Genomic DNA, 22,578 nt, shown 5'->3' with positions numbered 1-22,578 from the left:
TTTACTTGCCATGTCTAATCACCAGGAACAACTATTTCCATTGCAGAGACAACCTTTCTTTAGAGGCTATGCCTCTGCACGAATATGTAAAACAGTTTAAAATGTCCACAGGTGACAATCCCAACACAATTAAAAATATAATATTTGTTTGTAGAAATGGGCTGGCAGAATTACATTTTAATAAAATATAAAATTCATCTGGATACGAGTCCAAGTTTACTTGCCATGTCTAATCACCAGGAACAACTATTTCCATTGCAGAGACAACCTTTCTTTAGAGGCTATGCCTCTGCACAAATATGCAAAACAGTTTGACAATCCCAACACAATTAAACATATAATATTTCTTTGTAAAAATATATTTTTAATTGTGTTGGAATTGTCACCCGTGGACATTTTAAACTGTTTTGTATATTTGTGCAGAGGCATAGCCTCTAAAGAAAGGTTGTCTCTGCAATGGAAATAGTTGTTCCTGGTGATTGGACATTGCAAGCAAAATTGAACTCGTATCCAGATGTATTTTACTTTTTATTAAAGATAATTTTTGTTAAAATTATGTTGCACAGTGTTATTATTTAATCAAATATAACAGAAAATGTTTAAATAAAATACATTAATAAAGTATTTATGCAAAACAAAATCATCATAATAAACTCATGAGAAAGCATTCCAAATTAATATGTATTAAATGCAGCCATGATAGTTGATCTGTTCTATATACTGACTTTGAATTTTGACAAGTACAAGAATTAAAAATAGTCAAAACTCAAATATGGAAAAAGTCATAGTATCAATACAGACTCATTGTTTTCAGAAAGTAATTTGCTTAAAGAAATTGAAAGGCAAAAGTATTTTGTATAACTCATTGTCTTGAAATGGAAATGATGTTATAACAATTTAGTTTTGAAATGATTTAAAAATTGTTTCATATGATTTTGTGTTTCAATTCGATCATCAAATCATCATAACTTAACACCAAATTAATATAATCATAAGAGTTTCCAAGATATAAACCATTCTTTTTTCAATAAAGCTAATAATATCTATTTACTGTTTAAATATGAAAGTTACAGTATATGTTCAAATATATTTCTTTGATACAAGCTTTCAATTATGGTTAAAACAATATTCTTTCAGAAAATAAGAATTCCTCTCTCTTAACAATAAAAAACTATTAATTTTGGATAATGGATATTAATTATTTTTATGTATTTTAAGCTTTTATACATATATATGTAAGTATTATGTAAAGGTTTTCAAAATATTTTCAATTCATTCTGTAAAATTAATTACTACATTTAAATTAAATTATATAATTAATGTTATCTTAATAATTTCATATTTTCTACTTTTTCATATCTACACGCATATTGTCTATTATATTCAATTTAATAATATCCTTTTTTAGGGAGGTAGCCACAGGAAGTGATACAAAACAGTTCCTCCACACTAGCACTCTTCCACCTCTCACTTTCTGCTGTTCTACTAAAGTTTAAAAGTAAACATAGCCAAAAACAATGTTACAAGGAGTTGACTACTGCATAAAACAAAAACCTCACATACTAAGAGCTACTTGGAACAGCTACAAGGTAAAGAATAAAATTTAATACTGAATTTGTTCAGTTTATTATTATTTATTTATTGAGCATTGTCATATGTATAACAAATATGGCTTGTATATTGTCATATGGCTTGCATATAACATGTAAAGAGTTGAATATTGATAGAGCAGCTCCTTACACAAAAATGTTTTGATAGTGGTTGTTGGCTATTGCTTTTTTTTTATAGTAGTCCACATATCTATGCTGTCTATGCAAACCATCAGCATGCATAGACAAGTGACCCAAACTCAAAAATTTCTGGCTACATCCTGGCCTTCATAATATCAATGTTTTATACATATTTTATATGTTGCTACCTTACAGTATTGTTATAAATTCTTCTATTAAAGAGAGATTGTTTTAATAATTAAAAAATAAATAATTATTATTATTTAAAATTAAAAATTAATTAATACATATGTATATTAAAAATAAAAACATTACCTTGGTGTAACCTGTGTCTGATCACTAGGATGAAGTATTGTAGAATTAGTGTAAGTGTAAATGGATGATGTGTTCATAAAGCTTTTTCCAGGATGGCAAAACTCTATAAAAACAAAATTAAAAAAAATACATGTTAATTTCATTAACAAACATTAAAAAGAATTAAATGTTCTCTTAATCATACCTTCATCTTCTTCATAATCACTAAGATTATAAGTCTCCTCTTCATCTTCTAATTTGACTTCTCCTTTAATCTGAACACCAGGATGTGCTTCAAAGATTCCACCAAGATGTGGAGTAGCAAGACGTTGCCATTGGTGCAATGTTTGAGAACCTAAACACTTCAGAATATTAATATGTGCAATACATATATTGATATATACATATACAGTAGAGTGTCAATTATCTGAAATAACTGGGGAAGGACAATTTTGAACAACTAATTTTTTCAGATAATTGATGACACTTATTAGGAAAAGATTAAAAAGATGCATAATATAATATAAAAGATATTATAGTATTACAATACTAGTACACTAACAAAATAGTTTAAAGCATAGAAATGTAACACATTCAAATGATAAGGTATAAAAAAAAATAATTCAGTGGTGCCTATACTTTGGCAAGCCAAATTGTACCTAGGAGGGCCACACATATTTTGTATATTCCATATATACCAAAAGTAGGCCTATTTCTATCATTTATAAGTCCATTTTCCAAATTTAGTTTACGACTTAGTCTTGCAGGCCAGATTAACGTAACATATGCCATAAACTGGAGTTGACCCAGAGTTCACAGTTTGGGCACTGGTGATCTAATTTACTAAAAACAAGCACTATTCTTTCATTACAATCTACAATGCACTGACAAAATTTTGAAATGAAAGTAAAAAATATACAACAGTAAAATTAAATATTAAGTACAGTACTCACATAAAACTTATTTATTACAGTTCCTTTTTTGAAAAAAGCTACTATTTACATAGTTTTATTTTCTTTTTAACTCTGCTAAATCCCTGGCCTGCTTATTCACCACAAGAGTTAAAAAGAAACTGCTTTGGAATGCATTTCTAACCACATCAATACTATTTTAATGCAACAAATGCTTCACTGTTCTTAGGCACAGTGATGCATTAGAACCTGTGATTCATTAATCATGCTTTTCATTTGTACTGTAATAAATAAAACCTGACACTAGGTTGATAATGATAGCTCGCTAGTGGGCCTACAGAAGATTACTACTACATAAAAAAAATGATTTGTAATTTCTGGAATTAGTACTCTCTGAAGTAGATTTCAGTTAACTGATTTTTTGCATGCTCTATTGTGTATGTAATATTGTAAAACTACATTTGCCTTATTTTTGACAGGAAATGTTTCAGTAGAAACAATCACCATACAGGAAAATTAAAGGATACAATCAAAAGAAGATATCAAATACATTATCAGAAAAATATTTTTTTGCACCCAAGCATAAAAGTTTAACATTTCAAGCCCTTACAAGAAAACAGCATTGATTTTAAGTGTAATCTGTCTATTTTCTTAAAAATTTATTATTATTACTTCTCTCTGCATCATTTTAAATTAATTTTAACTAATAATTGTTTAGAAAATTTGAATTACATTTGTATATTAAGAAAAAAGTCAAAAAGAGCTACTGACAAACACATATTTAAAAATTTTTAATGCTGTATTTGGTACATATATTTATGTTAAAATGTATTGTAGATTAATTTTACAAGTGAAATGTTTGTAAAAAAAATAATATTGATTTATTTTGTTTTTGGCTGAACATTTAATGGAAAAATAAACAAAATTAGTTCAAATTAACAGAATTCTGATTAGCACAGCTAATGATTTGGATTACTGAGAGTTAACAATAATTGAATTTCTACACCAGAAGAAAACATTGCAATAGATGGTACACAATTAGATGTTAATAGATAACAACTGACATCTATTGTATATCAACAGATATACAATATCTGTTAACTTCTTAAGAAGTTAACAAGTTCTTAACTAATTTAATTGAAAAATATCTAAAATTTTAAAAAATTTTTGTATGATTTTAAGATGTGGTTTTCATGGAAACTATTAAATATATGATTCAAAATTCACTAAACTCAATTGTTTTTTCAAAATAATTTAACTCAATTTTTATATTAAATACCATTTTGAACTGAATCTTTGATTATTCTAATATATAAAAACGCAACGTGTATGACCCCAAAAATTATTAGCCTATATCTTTAGTTCCTGTAATGGGTAAATTATTTATGTCTTTATTAAATAAAAGATTAGAAGATTGAATTATTAAATATGATATTTTGTGTCAGGAGCAAGCAGGTTTTCAACCTGGCCGATCATGCCAGAATCACATATTTATATTAAATGCATTAATACAATTAAAATTGCAGAAAAAGAGTGGAAAACCTTATGCTGTTTTTGTAGACTTTAGATCTGGGGCCATATTCTGGTCACTTATCTCTTGTCTCTTCTTTCACCGACGAATGATGTCAAAGTGAGAGATGAAATTTGTCTCTCATACACAGTGGCAATTCTGGTTGTTCATAACAATCTCGTCTTTGTTGTTGATGTCACAATTCATATGTTGATTTACATGTTTGGGTTATCTGTGTGTGCAACACGGTATAGGATTTTAACCAATAAAATTGTAAAATTTTTGAAAATGAGAAGTACATAATCATAGATCACGTGGCAAGGAAAGCACGTGTTCAAATAAAGCATGTAATTTTGATAAATGATTGTTTTTTGTTTTATAACATTTTTACAGATTGTAATGTCAATTTGTCTTAACAACTAAAAATTTTAATAACCTAAGTTAGAAAAGCGTGCATACTTGGATATTTTTTGAAATATTACCATATAATTTCTCCTTATCTAAGTAAGATTAACATCATATTCGATAGTTCAGTAATTGATGTAGGATAATCAGTGATGTTTCTGAGTAGGCACTGGAAAAAAATCAGAAGCATTTTCTCTTTGGAAATATTCTTTCCCGAGTAGAGAACGCTCTCTAAAACGATTGTACAGCACAAGTAGCACACAGTTGTCCATATTGGATATAATGAAATTGAGGTGAAAGACAATAGACCGATCGAAAGACAATTACCCGCTTGTCTCTGACAAATGAGAGAAGCAAAGATAGAAAAAGTTGTCCAGAATCGCATTTAGATAGACGCGATGATCTCTCAAGACGTAAACAAATGATTAGCCAATCAGCAACTGGCTTGTGAGAGACGAGAGACGATGACCAGAATACAGCCCCTGCTTTTGATATTGTTAATCATAAAGTTTTATGGTCTCTATTAGAAAGAATGGATATGAATGAACAGTTTCTTGGCCTTATAATTGACATATACTCCAAAATCACTGCAAAAGTAAAGATTTTAGCCAAAAAGACTGATTTATTTCGTATTGAAATTTGAGCTTTGCAGGGTGAGATTCTGAGCCCACTAAATTTATATGTTAATGGTTTGATACTGCAACTTGCTAAATCTGGTTTATCTGGGATTTCTCTCTCTGATCAACTTGAGTTACTTGTACTAATGTATGTTGAAGACACTGTAATCCTTGCTGATACTCCACAAATGTTACTAAAGAAAGTCATAATTTTAGAGGAATTCTGTTGTGACTATAGATTAATTATAAAGGTTTCAAAAAACAAAAGTGACAGTGTTCAAGAAGGATGGCAGACTATCACCCAAAGAGAGATGGTCTTTTAATAATCAGCCTATACAAGTTATTTCAAATTATATATACCGGGGAGTATTATTTCTGCCTTCTGCACAGATTTTACATGCTAAAAATTATAGTATTTGTAAGGCTAAAATGGCACTGGGTTCCATGTGGCCTATTCTTTCAAAAGCTAAAATTAATTCTGCTTATCTCAAAGAATTTTTAAAATTCCAGCATATACATTGCAATTGGAGTTTGGTGTCTCTAGAATATTGGTATTAATAATAAAAGCAATAGTTTCTTTTCGAATTAGACTGTTGAAACTACATGATAACAGTTTCATTAAAGTAGCATGTAACAAATTGTATAAATTATGTTTAACAATGGATAATTATACATATGACTGGACAGTGGCATTGAAAAATCTGTTAGATCGAAAGGGTTTCTCATTTCTAAAGTTGTTCTAAGATCCTCATTTGATCAAAAGTTATGAAACATTAATTATAAAGTGTTGCAAACAGAGGATACAAGAAGGTTGGTCTTTGTTGAAAAAGAACAAGCATTTTCAATTATATTGTATTTTTAAAACAATTTATGTGTGAGGATTATTTGTCTATGGACAAATTATCATGTAAAACAATTAATTATACAGCTCAGATGTGGTCAAAATTATATTTTGATGTATAACACTAGATTAATAATAGACCCTGTGAGAATCTGCAGTAACTGTAGTTTGCAAATGTATGAAACTTGAGAACAATGTGTTCTTTCATGTATCAAATTTGAAACAAATAGGAGAAAGTATTTGTCAAGATTTAAATCCTGGAAAGATATAATTAATATATTGCATCTTTCAAAAAATGTTTATTTTAGTGTATTTTATTTTGTGTTATCCCATACTATTTAATTAATTTGTTAAATTTTACTAATTTCAGATTTACATACGTATAAAAATAATTATTATGTAGTACTGTAGTACTAATCTATTATATTAATTTGTTAAATTGTACTAACTTCAGTTTTTATATAATATTTTAACCCTCTTGTAAGGAACTAAGATTCATACAATAAATAACTGAATTGAATATTAAAATTCTATTTTATGGTTTTCATAAATATTTTTTAAACCTTTGTAGAATGTAGTTACACAATAAAAACAAAATTTATTCATTTAACCAAAACTGAGTATTCTAGTTAACCTGAAATCATAATTTTTATTATGTAAAACAACTTAAAATAATAACTATACACAAATATTAAAAGCTAGAAACAAAGGTATTTAACAAAAATTATTTTAAAGATGCTTTTTTCAAGAAATAAAAGTGAAAATTGCAATATAAACAAGAGCAAAATTTTTTAAAGACAAATTATTGCCATAAATATTTAAATCTACAACAACAGGTTTTATCATATTGTATCCATTATAAAAAAGGAAAGATGACACAAACAACTTAACAGGATGCACAAATCAACAATTTTTTTGTTTAGCAATTAAGAATATGAAAATAAGTAGGCAATACAATATTTAATCACACCAATGTGTGTAATAAATAGAATAAAATTATAAACAGTATTTACCCTCTAATGGCTTTATTATTTGAAGTTTTTCAGGCATATGGTAATGTCTAATACCACTTCTTCCAGAAAATCCAGTTCTATTACTGTTAATTGAAAAATTTGATTCTGGTGTCCAACAGCGTGCCGGGATAACTCCATCATCGCTACTTAAATCTGTTGCCGTTCCAATACCACTACTGAAGCGTCTTAACGTGCTTTCTATAGTATTTGAATGAGGTAAAATTGAACCCAATCTATCTTGACCACTGACAGAACTATAAATAATAATTATTTAGATAACATTAGAAAATTTTAAACAAATTAGAAAATTTATAAAACTATTTAAAACTTTGGTCATGAAAGAGAGAGGTCTAATATTTGTAATTTGATGTAATTTGAGTCGTTAATGTTCATAATAATATAAACTACTATGTTAAGCAACATAATTAAGTATTTTANATATTGTTAAATAAAAAAAAAAAAAGTTATAACTCAAAAGAAATCTGGTAAAATTTGAATTAGATGTAAAATATAAAAGATTTAATTTCAAGGATTATTTTTGACGTTATTTTTTGATGATAAATCTTAACATAAAAATAACAATAATAATATTTCTTAAATTGAATACACACAGATGATATTTAACTTTCATGATCAATCATATGAATAATTTATCTTAAAAAGTATTTAAAACAAAAAAATAAAAAAAATAAAAAATAATGATAAAGCTCTGCTCACTAAGCTGACAAAGAAAAAAATAAATTTCTCTGATTATATTTTTTATAAGCTTTTTTAATGTATCATTATGACAATAGAGAAAGTACATATCTAAGGTTTGTCTGAATTTTTGTGAGTGAGATATAAATATGTATCATTTTGAAGACGCATTATCTTAATATCAAAATTAAAAATCTAAAAAACCATTATATCATGTATTTCATTGGAAAGAGACAACAGCAATGCCAGACAATATTCAAAAGAACATATTTGTATGCTGTTGCTCTATCACTCCAAAAGTGGCCACAATGCAACAAAGGCTATCTAAAATCTAACAAAGCATTTATGGATAAACAAAGGTCAACCAGTGTTGCTAATGTCAAAAGGCCCTTTGTGCAGGAGGTGAATCTACATTTGTTTGGTGTCATTGTGGCAGAGGTATACTTCCAATCAACACCACTGACATGAAAAAACTTTAATGTGAACAACGGGATCATTTGAACACCAAGATTAAAGAACTTAATCCAAAAATTAACAAAGTCCAATATTGCCTTGACAATTTTTGGATTAAGTTCTTTGATCTTGGTGTTCAAATGATCCAGTTGTTCACATTAAATTTTTTTCATGACAGTGTGGGCTGGGATGTCCTACATTGTCTACCTTACAGCCTAGACTTGGCACCAACTCACTACTAACATTTTCATGACAACAGCACTATTTCTCCATATATTATTGTGTATTTAATATTGAAAAATATACTTATTATGTAAATAATAATGTGATGTTCCATAGCATATAAAATGCTTAAGTGGAATGGAAATATATTTACTATATACGCTACACATGAAAGAAACTAGAAACAAACACAAAGTAATTTGAATCAAGTATAATACATAATTTTGTGTTACATAGATAATAAAGCAAATAATAAAAAGTACATAATTATAATAAAAATACAACTGATTCTCAAAAATCTAGACTGTTTTAAAACAAAACTTTGCATACTTTTTGAGTTTTATAAGTTGCTAAATTATTTCAGATAATTTTTTCTGTCAAATATTACAGAATTTCTTAAAAATTTTGCATGATTATTATTTATATGATTTTCAATTTGAAAAGTATTACATCTACTTCAGCTGCTTCTATTATTCTAGAAATATTTTCAAATTTCAAATTAAAACTCCTGAAATATATTAATTGTTAAAATATAACATCAGATTTTGATTCATTATCAATTTTAATGTAAAATCAATTTACCAAATATTTTCAAAAAGATAAATTAAAGATAAAGTAGGTAAATGGCTTTAAGTCTATGAATAAATTTAAAGCAATTCTATTTTTTCATTTCATCAAGGCTTTAAAATTCATTGTTTTTCATAAGAATAAATAAACAGTAAAATAAACAGTTGGAAAGTCTTTGAACCACTACTTATATTGTGTGTGCAATTTTAAGAATTTATTGCTCTTGTAGTTGAAGAAATCTGAATGAAATATTTTGTTATTTATTATTGTGAACAATAAAGCTAGATATGAATTAATTTATCAAATCACTAAGAAACAATTGTGTATCTGGCTTTTTATACTTTGCCATAAAAATTAAATATGAATTATTGCTCTTGAAAGTGCTATTTTAAGAATATTATAAATAAAAAAGTTTTGGCTATTAGATTTTTGAGAGTCAACTATATTATCTATTTGTTTTTGGAAATAAAAATAATTCAGAAGTACGTACGAGTATTGGTCATCATCAGTTTCTGCATAGGCAGATTCTGAATCTGATGCCTGACTTTCATTACATGAAGAAGCGGAAGATATTTGGCTAAGTGAAGAATATGTTGAGCGAAGTGTGGATCGAGAAGGACTTTGCGTATATAGCGACTGAGAGCTACCACGTCTTCGAGGATTTCCATAATTGTTAGCACATTTCACTGTATCAAATACTCTCTTGCTATGAGACCTTTAAAAAAATTATTTTTAGAATTTTTTTGTATTATTTATTAATTTTTAATATATTAATATCTATCAGTTATGTTTAAATGCAAAATAAATTCTAATAAAATGATTCATTAATAACAATTTTTAATACTGTTTACAATTTTGAATTTTCATTAAAAAGATAAGATTTTAAGTAAAAAAATTATCTTTTTACAATTACATTAAAATTGATTTAAATTTCATTTCTTTAGTATTGTATGTATTATGATTTTATCATAAAATGAACTCTCATAACAAATACAAAACCAACAACTGTTTTATTCAGAGAACTCTCTCAAAAAAAAACCAAAAAGTTTTCAGAATCACGATCCACCATCCGGGTTCTATACTTTTTAAAAAGTGTTTGATACGCAAATTTTCCATTTAGCAATGAATTTTGTAAGTTTAGAATCCTGATGATGGTGCACAACTCTGAAAACACTTGCTTTTTGAATAATTTTTAGTATGTGAGATCACCAAATAAAGCAGTTGTTGGTTTTATATTGAGAAATCTGAGTAGAATGGTCTCTCATTATAAATTTAGATAAAAAGATGTTTGAAAGAAGTGTTTTAGAAATATACTATATAGAATTATAAGTCTTACAAAAATCTTTATCTGCTCAATTCTTGGTTGATTATTTAATTAAAGATGATGCTTCAAATATTCTTGCAGAATCCAATTCTCTCAATTTTCTTTGGATTCTGCAAGAAAGTTCTAAGTTGTTTCATGATAATAATCCAAAAAACAGATCAGCAATTTTTAAGTCATATATATGTTAAAATCATGTGCACTAAGACTAAGCTATAGCATTAAATTCATTTTAGTATTAAATAACAAAATTTTGATGTTACATTTATACATAACAAACACAGTGAAATTCCAAATCAAACTTCAAACATGTAATCAGATTTTCTTTTCTGCTAATAACTCACAGTTTTTGATTGAATTAATAGTATAATTTTGATCTAGAGCTAGATAATGCTGTAACTTTCATTTATAGATATGTATGAAAGTGAAAGATTGAATGATGATCCAGACAGTGTATTTTGTAACCTACTATATTTTACTGAATATGAGAGTTAAATATTTCAAAATCCTGTTCCAAGTCTCTTATTCTTCCAGACATTCTATATTAATTATATTCAATTATTAAATTTAATACGAAATGGCATCACTCTGCCTATTTCTAGATCGAAATTATATTGTTAATTAAAAAAAAAAAAGTTATAACTCAAAAGAAATCTGGTAAAATTTGAATTAGATGTAAAATATAAAAGATTTAATTTCAAGGATTATTTTTGACGTTATTTTTTGATGATAAATCTTAACATAAAAATAACAATAATAATATTTCTTAAATTGAATACACACAGATAATATTTAACTTTCATGATCAATCATATCAATAATTTATCTTAAAAAGTATTTAAAACAAAAAAAAAAAAGATAAAAAAATAATGATAAAGCTCTGCTCACTAAGCTGACAAAGAAAAAAATAAATTTCTCTGATTATATTTTTTATAAGCTTTTTTAATGTATCATTATGACAATAGAGAAAGTACATATCTAAGGTTTGTCTGAATTTTTGTGTGTGAGATATAAATATGTATCATTTTGAAGACGCATTATCTTAATATCAAAATTAAAAATCTAAAAAACCATTATATCATGTATTTCATTGGAAAGAGACAACAGCAATGCCAGACAATATTCAAAAGAACATATTTGTATGCTGTTGCTCTATCACTCCAAAAGTGGCCACAATGCAACAAAGGCTATCTAAACTCTAACAAAGCATTTATGGATAAACAAAGGTCAACCAGTGTTGCTAATGTCAAAAGGCCCTTTGTGCAGGAGGTGAATCTACATTTGTTTGGTGTCATTGTGGCAGAGGTATACTTCCAATCAACACCACTGACATGAAAAAACTTTAATGTGAACAACGGGATCATTTGAACACCGAGATTAAAGAACTTAATCCAAAAATTAACAAAGTCCAATATTGCCTTGACAATTTTTGGATTAAGTTCTTTGATCTTGGTGTTCAAATGATCCAGTTGTTCACATTAAATTTCTTTCATGACAGTGTGGGCTGGGATGTCCTACATTGTCTACCTTACAGCCTAGACTTGGCACCAACTCACTACTACCTACTCGCACCCTGCAGAACCATATTGCCAATACCTGATGCTCAAAACTTTCAACTAAGAAAACTCAATCATTCTATACTTATGAGGATGAAAGTTTACAGCAAAGGTAGCAAGATGCAATTGATGATGATGATGATGATGATTACCTACCAGACTGAACTATTAATAATTGGGGTTGACTTAATTGTCATTAATTTTTCCTTCACCTTTACAATCTGACAATATAATAATTAAGGAGAAATAAATTATGTTAATTTTTTAGAATACAGTATATGTCAAAAAATTACATTTATGTTGTAAGATTCAGAAAAACAAAATGTTATTCTGAAACCATTATGTTTTCAGATGTTTACATGTCTGATGTATTGTACATAAATTATTTTTCTAAAAAGCTGAGAACTTAAATTTTATGGAAAAATTATAGATTTAAAAACTTCAGAAACATTTATTATGTTTTTTGAACATTTTAAATGCACTAGCTTTTTTAACCTTTTTAAAATTAAAAGACAAAAACATTTTGTTAAATATAATTATTACAATATTCCATTATTTTTCAAAAACTATTTTAGCAAATTATAAATTAAATAAAAAAGACATACCATTAATAACAATGTTAATAAATTTAAACAAGGTTAAATTGTATTAAAATAGTATGAAATAATGCAGACAAAAGCATCTTTTTATAAAATTTTAAGAGCAATTTTATCTCTCTGTCAATGACCAAAGCTTTTAAGTTTCTTTAAAATTAAATAGTATTATCCTGCAATATTTACATATTTTAAATTTTTAATATATTACTAAAAAGTTATATATTAAAAATTTGACAAAACAAATTATTAACTCAATAAAACATTTTTAAGTTTGATAAAAATAAAATATAACTAGTAAAATGTTAAACTAGTCAGTCAGTATTTGACAGAATACTACAATATAGCTCTGAACTGTTAGTTCTATTGTAACATACAATATTGTATATTTTCAGAATTGGTTAATGTAGTTTCTAAAATTGGATATAAATTTTAGAATATGTACTGATTCAGTCAATAGATAATCAATAGAATCATTTTTATTTTGATGTTCTGTTAAACATTCACAGAATGAACAATTATTAATCTTTTTTTTGAGCATTTCAAAAATAAATATGAAGATGAAAATTACAAATATGCTCTAAATTTAAAATTTATCATCATCTTTATTAAATTTATATTCAATAAATATGAATACATAAGAAACTAAACATATAAAACAGAAATTTTAAATTTTCTAAGAAATTAGTTTTGCAGAACTGTTTTTTTTTTATTTCTTCTCTCAAACAATATAAATTTTATTCAAAATCTTGATTTGTATAAAAATCTTTTTAATAAAAAAACTGAGAATTATTATTTTAACTGTTTATTATTTAAGATCACCTCCTTGTATTTTATTAGGACAATAAATTTGTTTTGTCAAATTTTAATATCTTATTGTTGTATGTAAAATGCTTAATCTGTATATTGCTGTTTATAAAAAAAGTTACGTGAATGAGAAAAACCAAATTTTGTTTGTTTATAACAATGAGAATTGTTTCACTCTAACAGTTTTTATACAAAACACATTCAATATAAAACAGGAAAAGTGCCATTAAATGTTGGAAGGATAAGAAAGAGTAGTAATTTTGACATACAAAACACTTCCAAGTCAGAGGCAACAAGTAACTGGCAACACTGTTGATACCTAAGAACATAAAACAACAGACCAATAAAATGGCAGCACCTCTCCAGCAGTGCATGAAGCAAGAGCAGTGTAGTGTTGTCCAATTTCTGATAAATACTAATTGAAATCCATTGACACATGCAGGCAGAGTAAGGAGATGACTACACGAGTTGTACACAAGTGTAAGAGTAGAGTTCTAAGGTAGCCACAGTTCTGTAAAATATTCTCTAAAGCTGGGACTGCAGTGAACACAAAGGAGCATCTTCCACAGAACCGTGGATGTTTTTGTAACCTTAGAACTATACTCCTACACTTGTGTGCAATTCGTGTAGTCATCTCCTTACTGTACCTGCATGTGCCAATGGAAGTTAGTTGGTTTTTGTCAAAAATCAGATAACACTACACTGTTCTTGTTTCATGCACTGCTGGAGATGTGCCAGCATTTTATTGGTCAGTTACCTTGCATTCTCATGCATTAACAACGTTGCCAGTCACAGTTACTGTGGCCTCTGACTTGAAAGTTTCATGTATCAAAATTACTAAGCTATTGCTTATCCTCCTGACTTTGAATGGCACTTTTCTGGTTTTCTATTGAACACGTCTTGTATTTGCTATAAATTGTATTTTGAATATATTCTATCAGGGGATACCTTGACTATTTATTTCCAGCTTATTGTTATTGAAAACTTGAAGAATGTACAACAGCGCATCCATTGAATTAGTGTTGAATCACACTCATTTTTATTAGAAGATTTAAATATACAAAAATAAATATAAATGTACCTATAAACAATTTTGTGAATTACATCTTTATTGATTAAAAATATTTATCTCTGTAAATTAAGGTTATGGCTTGAAACTGATTTATATTTAAGTATAATTTATCTAAATAGTTATTAAGTTTTCTAATAAAATTATAATTATTCTTTTGTAACATTGTTATTTTCAGTATTTTCTGTTATTTAAGAAGGTCTGATGTAAAAAAAAATTGAAATTAATTTTCATAAAATGTGGCTTGTGTCTTATGATTTAAAATATTTACTTCTTTATAGGAAAATGTTGCTCAGAATGTTAGAATTTTTATAGAAACTCCAGGAAAGCTTATCTGTACAAGTGAAGAAAAACTAATGTTCAAATAGTGTAATTTCATTTTATAAGGTTCATTGGTTTATGTTTTTTCTGACATACTTTATTCCAGTCTTACAGTGTTTGGAAAACTAATGTTAAATTGAAGAAAAATACAAGTTGAAATGTTGGCAAAACTTAGGGTTTAAATACATAACAAAGAAAAACAAAATTAAGGAACACAGAACACTAAGTAGTTCTCATGGCTGTAAAAGCATGCAGAAAAAGTTAAACGGTAAAGAAGCTGCATTTTTCATTCCTTTTGGTAGTAAGACAATTATGACAAACAAAATGCATTTTTGTTTAGTTGTCAAGTTTATCACCAAGAAAAGAATTTAGTAATTGTATTGTGCTTTAAATGTAGATATGAAAGGATAGATGATATGAAAATAAATTTTGCAGTGACATATAATGCTGAAATGTGTAACAAATAAAACAAAAATTGCTATGAAAATGATACGAAGTGATTAAATGAAAACTCAAACAACTAGGATCTTTAAATGAGGGCAGGCCAGGGAAGAAGATACAGTAATGTACAATTTTTTTTCCTTGAATTGCTGTCATTGCTATAGAGCAAAGACACAAATAATAATTACCTACCTGACACAAATAATTACCTGACTACCTGACACAAATAATTCATTAAAATACAAAAACGATTAATTTGTACATTAATGGGTTAATAATTAGTATATTAATATCAAAGTTGTTCATAAAATCAACTTTAGCTATAAAAACTATCTGCAACTGATTTTTAGAACAGATGCTATTTATAAGTTAAGTATGATAATTTAAAATGTTTCATTAATATACAGATCATTAAAATTAGAATGTGAAAACTTAAATTATCAATATTTTCATTTTATAATTATAGTAGAACTGACTTACGATTTTTCATCTGAAGAATAACCATTGCTGCTAAGACCTAAACTACTTTCAAGTTCTGAAGCCAATGAATCTGGATTAATGTAAGGTGTATATACACCATATGGCCATTTGGCAGCTTTTGGCATTTTATTGTGTCTCATTTTCTTAGCCTCTTCTTGCAGCTCTTGTAAAGCTATCATTAATTCACCATATTTTTCCTTAATATCTATTAATTCGGTAGATAATTCTTGCTGGCACTCTTCAGCTATCTGTACTTTACTTTGAAGAATTTCATTTTCAGCTGTTAGCTAAAATGAGAAAAATTCTTAACATTTTGTGTTTTCTCCAATCAATAAAAAATAAGAAAATTTAAAGCTATTTAAAACTCACATCACGAACTCTACGTTGTAAATCAACGACTTGAGAAAGTAATTGAGTGATTTCTTCTTGTTGACGAATGCTGTCATCTGTTTTCTTTGCTACTTCTTCTTGGAGTGAGGTAATCTGAATATTTGCATCGGCTGTGGAAAGAATTAACATTTTTTGTAAATAATCATTAAAAAATTTATATTGAGCATATTATTTCACAAATATATTTTCATACATCTTACTAAATGATAAAGCAAATGTAAAAAAATTTCAAATCTTAAGACCTCTGGAATAACAAAAGAAGTTTGCAGTTGAAACCCATTGCATTAAGCCAGATTTGGTCATAATTCTCAAATATATTCATTATTAATATTTTGAAATGCTCAAATTCAAATAAATGCAAAATTGTGACTCAAAGCTTTGGAAAGTTATTCAACTTTATTGTGACAATATAAAAATTAATTCAATGACTCTGTGCACATTGTTTACATCTAAATAAGTTATAATCTAACAGACATATAAAAAGTTAAAAATTTATTTACATTTCTTCTTTATATTAACATTCCTTATATCATGCTTCAACAGTAACTTTTGCATTGGAATTTGGATTAATTAATATGCTTTATGATGCATGTAATATGCATTTCTATTACTTTTATTTGACTATTCAAATGTGCTTATCAATTGTTCCATTACATAAAACATGTCTCCAGCAAGTGCCCCTGTGATTATATATATATAAATAGTCGATGATGGGTCTTTGATAAAATTTTAATTATATTCAGTTTTTAGTATTATTGATAAAATATCTATAACAGATGTCAATGCAATGATTAGCATAAAGTATTTTATATACAGTCATAAATAAAAATAATTAGAATATAAATTCATCATAAAATTTAAGGGTTCCAGACAGTTAACTAAAGCAGAGCTAGAATAAAAAAATATTTCTGGATACAGTGAAGAATTAATTTAATTTAACAAAACACTTCAATGAATTGGAAAAAAAAAAATCAAGACAAACTAATAGGCAACAAGAGCTACTGTTTCTATTTCTTAGATGAAAGGTTTGAATCTTGCTTCAGATATAGATGATTGTATTTGTTGGATTTTAATGAGGATTATTGATTAGAGGAATAAACTACAATCACATACAATAACTTCAGTTCACAATAATAATGTTAATCAAAATAAAAATGGCAACGTCCATGATTATACTAAGTATCAATCATCTAATCTTATTAGAATTAACATGTATCAAAATATAAAATGCACCATAAAAACATCAGATGTTATAATATAAAGTTTCTGTTATAGTTATTATATTCAGGTAAGCAGGCATCTTTAAGGATCAATTGTCCTTTCATACAATTGATCAACATGTGACTGATAACACATCATGTTGTAACCAATGCTTTAAACAACAAATAATAATTGAAACATTGTTTTAATTATTATTTGTTTGCAGTGCAATGTTAAAATTGCTGGTATTTGTCACTTCAATTACATCCTTGTTACATCAACAACATATTGTTTTAATGCTAATATTGAAAAAGTCACTAAAACCAGAATTTTCACTAATCGAAGTGTTATTTATTTACATTGGTTAATATTATCATTGTCATCATCAATACAAACAAGACTCAAAACGATTATAATAAGCAGATTCTAGTGTATAACAGAATAGCTTAATAACTTATTGTTAAACACAAAATAATTACTTTTACAGACATTACTTCTGATGTAATATATAATAGCACCATCAAAGGTATGAGATATCATTATTCTCAAATTGTATTAAGGCTAAATTATCTCACTCAGCTATATCCTCTGCTTGTTTGTAACCTTATAATTTTTCATTTTAGCATAAAAATTAGCTTTATGTTTCTAACTATTAGCATACGACATTCACAAAGCCACACAGAATCAATACATAGAAACACATAGATAACTGTATAAATGCAAATAACACTGATCTTTATATTTTATGTATATGAATAATTTCATTTATTGGGCTGCAATTTGAAAAAATTGTAGACCTATAAATTTTCAGTCATCTGTCTGTCTTTCCTTAATCTCAAGAACAGAGTTAGATAGATAAAATCTGAGACAAGATATGAAAACCTTAGGGGCAAGAGGCCCCAATTAACTACATATGAACTTTCAATGAAACTTGGAAGTCATATTACTTCAATTTAAAACTTCTCTCTTGAAAGCAGTTAATAAATGACTGGCACAACTCTATTGTTAAAAGAAAAGTATGTTGTACAGGGAAAAGACACTACTAATTTGAAGTGGAAAGCATTACTTTAAATTAAATAAATTAAAAATTGCAGTCTAGCATTGTGACTGTCACAATAAATAATTGCTCGTACACATTATATTTTATCCATAATTGAATAATAGTGATAATTACTTTAACACACTGTAGAAAACCAATATATGATTTACATAATTTGCATAACTTGTAACATTGTATGTATATACAATGTTACAAGTTATGCAAATTACATACTCTGCTTCATTTTTAATTTTGAATATTCTTTTCATATAATATAGTTATTGATCTTTGTTTTTATATTAATGCTTAATTTAATAATGGTATTTTAGATTGCTAAAATATTTGCCATCTAGTATAACTTTTGTAGGTAAAAGGTTATTATTACATTACAAATTATTTTACTTGTTATTAACATTTACAAGTTTTTATAAAACCAATCCCTACCCTCAAAATTAAGCTATCTGCATATTTTATAATAATTAAAAATATAAAAAGGTTTTAAGAATAAAATATCATAACAGATGGCTCTCCACACAGTTTTAAATGTATGCTGGGAGCTTTCCTGGCATACAAACAACAAATTGCTTAGCTTTATTGTTATTGTTATTTATATTTGCAAAGACTAGTTTGTGTACACAAGACTAGTCTTTGCAAATATAGCTTAATTTTGAAGGTAGGGATTGGTTTTATAAAAACTTGTAAATGCTAATAACAAGTAAAATAATCATCAAATCCAATCACTGGAAATACACATAACCCACATCTACCCACCTTCTCAACCTTTATTCGCCAAAATTTAATAGAGTTAATTCTCCTAATAAACAAACCTCCCTGCAAAAATTTAAGAAATTTTCAACAAAAAGCACAAGACTTATTAAGCTTCAAACAGGGTGAACAAAATCATGCCCTCCCCATACACTAACATCAATATATACAGAAAAAACCCCAGATTTTTTTTTGCATTTCTCAACATTTCTAGGTTTTAAGTTCAAAATTGTAAAAATCTGTAAGGGTCAATTTTTGCCAGATTGCCATACTTTTCCTGTTATAATAGCTGGGAAAGTAAAAAAAAAATTTCTGAAAACTTCTAGGAATTCTCTTGACAAAAATTTGTTTTCATTAATGTATCTGTGCAACTGAACTCCAGTTATAATCTAATCTATTGATGAAGTATTATATTACTTTTAGTTTGGGACTAGAAAATATCCATCTTGAGAATTATATCAGCTTTTTTCCTGAATTTCAATATTTAAATTATAGTAAAACTAGAGTTAGATCAAACATTTTATAACTCAACTTACATAGCTGCCGAACACAATCATTAATTAATTGCATTTCTTTTTTCTCTTCATTTTCAATGTCAATTGTTCGATCTACTGCCTATAAAAGGAAAACTTGATGAAATCTTTCAATGAATACAATGTGTAAATATTCACATTACTGAAAAATTCCATATAAGTGAACTATCACTTAAAAAAAAAAAGATGTAAAATAATAATAATAATAATAAAGTGATTTACAGTTTCAGTGNGTGTGAATTATTACATTATCATTTTTATTTATTCATTAATTAAAAAATGTGCAAGATTTAAAGATTTACTTTTAAATTAAAGAATTAAAGTAGCATTCAAAAACTGATAGACTATTTGGGGAATTATTAAATGAGATCATCACTTTTAAAAAAATAAACAATTCAAATTAAAAATTACAACAATAATAAAATTTAATAAACATTTTTGTACCTTTATTTTTCTTATTATAAAAAACATCATTTTAATTTTCCTAAATCATTTAAAAAATAAAATTAAATGCATTAAACTCATTACTTCTAGTTAATTTTTGGTCATGTTAATTTTAATTTTCTGTTTTGATTTTGTCTATTTTTCAGCAGGAACATGATGGTACATCTTACCAGCAGATAGCATGAAAAAAAGTATCTGTAACCGGTAAAGCAGTTGCTCAGTAAAAACGATACTATATATTCAGTCACTATATATGCATACTGGTATGTCAACAGTAACTTTTTTTAGAAAAACAGCCCTGCTAATAATTATATAACTTACTTTAAAAATAAAGAGTGAAAATTTATTTATGTCAAGTAACATTTTAACATTTATTATTATAAAATAATTATTTTAAAATGTTATCTGAATCTAAGCAAGATCTCATATTGAACATAATCTGGAATTTTTCTTGGTTAAGTTACTTCTGAACAAATGTGTAAAACAAGAAGTGGGAAATGTATATGTTATATTTCTTATGACAACATTGATTGTTTTAAATATATTGATATTAAGAATTTCTTATGCATTTCAAAATCATAATTTAGCAAGATCAAATGTTAACTGTTGCATATTGATAAATAATCAGTCTTGCTTAACCTACTCCTGTTTATTCTATTCTATTACACTCCTATTTTTATTTTTTAAAGTATATTTTATAATATTGAAAAACAATTTTTTTATGGTTTAATAAATTTTCTTCTTCATAGCTGCATCATGAAATTTTATATTTAACAATTTGTAATTTTCAAGCAACATTTTTTGTTGTTGTTTCATTGTTTACTGTGACAATAGCTAGATTTGATTGAAAAATTTAAAAAGAAAGAAGTAATCTTAAAACACTTAATAATTTAATGAATAATTTATCTGCAAGATTGTAGTTTATGTAAGATTTATTTTAAAATGATTATTAATTAACAGTTACACCTTGTTTTATATATGATATATAAAATCAGTGTGCCGAAGATTGACATTATTATTATATACAGAATAATTCACAAAATTTTCTTATAGGGAAAAAATGATGCTTGTATTCATACCTCATTTCTAAGTTGCATATTCTCTTCTTGAAGATTCTGTATCTTCTTATTAAGCATTTCCCAATTAACAGCAATACTTCTGTCTCTATTTTAGATTTTTTAAAAATTAAGAAGTATTAAATTTTACTTTCTGTCTTCTAGTATGTTCTATTTCATTTAATATATCCATTTTAAATATTTAGAATATTAAACAGATATTTTTCAAAATATGAAAATTGCTTACGATGGAGATCCAGAATCAGATTCTGTATCCAAATCTTGTGTGTAAATTTGAAGTAAGCCATTTTTTAATGATAGTTCATGCTTCAATTGTGTTACCTGGACCAAATTAATAAAAAAAAAAACATTTTTTAATACAAAAATTGATCATGCAGGCAATTCAAAATGACAATTTCAAAAGTTTATTCAAACAAAAATGCATGCCTACCCCTTCAGTAGCACTTATAATTTCACGAGTTAGTTTTTCTTCCTATTAAATAACGCAACACATTCACATAGAAAGTAAAAAAATAAGAATGCATTGATATTATAAAAGAAAGCAAAACAAAATCATGCAAAAAAACACAATATAAGCATGCAATAAACTAATAATTCTAAATAACATGCATTTGAAAATTCATAATACTCTGTTAATATAAACTAAAAATAATCATAACTGAAAAATTAAAATAATAGCGCACAAACACATTATACAATAAACTAAAATATGATTAAAAAGATTTAAATATTAGATTATGATGATCATCATTAGCATATTTCCATTAATTTTTTAATCATTATAAATCTAGAAGTAAAAAACCAAAAAATTCATGGAGATAGGAATAAGTAGCATATGTATATAATCACAAAATACTGAAGTGGGATTTAAATTATTTATTTATAGGTGTTAAGTAATGCTATGTAGCATGAGATTACTGTACCCAACCAACAACAAAACAAATTACACAAATACTTTCAAGCTGATTAATTATAATTAAAGGTTTCACCACAAATACTCGATCAAAAAATATAAATTTCATATATAATAATTCACATTTTATTTTATTTTTAAATCTGAAGCAAATTTGTTTTGCTAGAATTAGTACTATTTCATAACATGTCTTATTATTCATGGTAGGTAATAAAATTAAATTTATTTGTATTTAAAATGATATACAAATTATACAAAATAAATTATTTCAAAGTCTTAACTATTTGCAATCTCACAAAAATGTTATGAAATTTGTTAATATAAATATCAAAATGTAAATTTATGATATTTTTGAATATTAAATTCCTAAA

General features: G+C 26.4%; 1 protein-coding gene across 3 annotated transcripts in view; it reads right to left on the bottom strand.

Moving 5' to 3' along the window:
* LOC111642416 (trafficking kinesin-binding protein 1-like) overlaps positions 1–22,578 on the bottom strand; it is a 44,592-nt gene that overhangs the window by 6,348 nt on the left and 15,666 nt on the right. Inside the window, exons 4-13 of one of the 3 annotated variants that reach the window (XM_023388763.1) lie at positions 21,725–21,766; positions 21,521–21,615; positions 21,298–21,382; positions 19,778–19,856; positions 16,217–16,347; positions 15,848–16,134; positions 9,750–9,974; positions 7,322–7,575; positions 2,230–2,379; positions 2,046–2,148 (exon numbers count right to left, since the gene is read on the bottom strand). In XM_023388763.1, coding sequence (XP_023244531.1) covers positions 2,046–2,148; positions 2,230–2,379; positions 7,322–7,575; positions 9,750–9,974; positions 15,848–16,134; positions 16,217–16,347; positions 19,778–19,856; positions 21,298–21,382; positions 21,521–21,615; positions 21,725–21,766 — 1,451 coding nt within the window. The remainder of the gene's footprint in view (positions 1–2,045; positions 2,149–2,229; positions 2,380–7,321; positions 7,576–9,749; positions 9,975–15,847; positions 16,135–16,216; positions 16,348–19,777; positions 19,857–21,297; positions 21,383–21,520; positions 21,616–21,724; positions 21,767–22,578) is intronic. The other 2 variants (XM_023388765.1, XM_023388764.1) reach the window with 2 other exon arrangements.

This window comes from Centruroides sculpturatus, unplaced genomic scaffold (genome assembly GCF_000671375.1).
Source record: "Centruroides sculpturatus isolate CEXI.00-Female unplaced genomic scaffold, Cexi_2.0 scaffold1367, whole genome shotgun sequence".
NCBI lineage: Eukaryota > Metazoa > Arthropoda > Arachnida > Scorpiones > Buthidae > Centruroides > Centruroides sculpturatus.
Note: the sequence above shows the minus strand (reverse complement) of the source record. Positions and strands in the feature narration are given on the sequence as shown.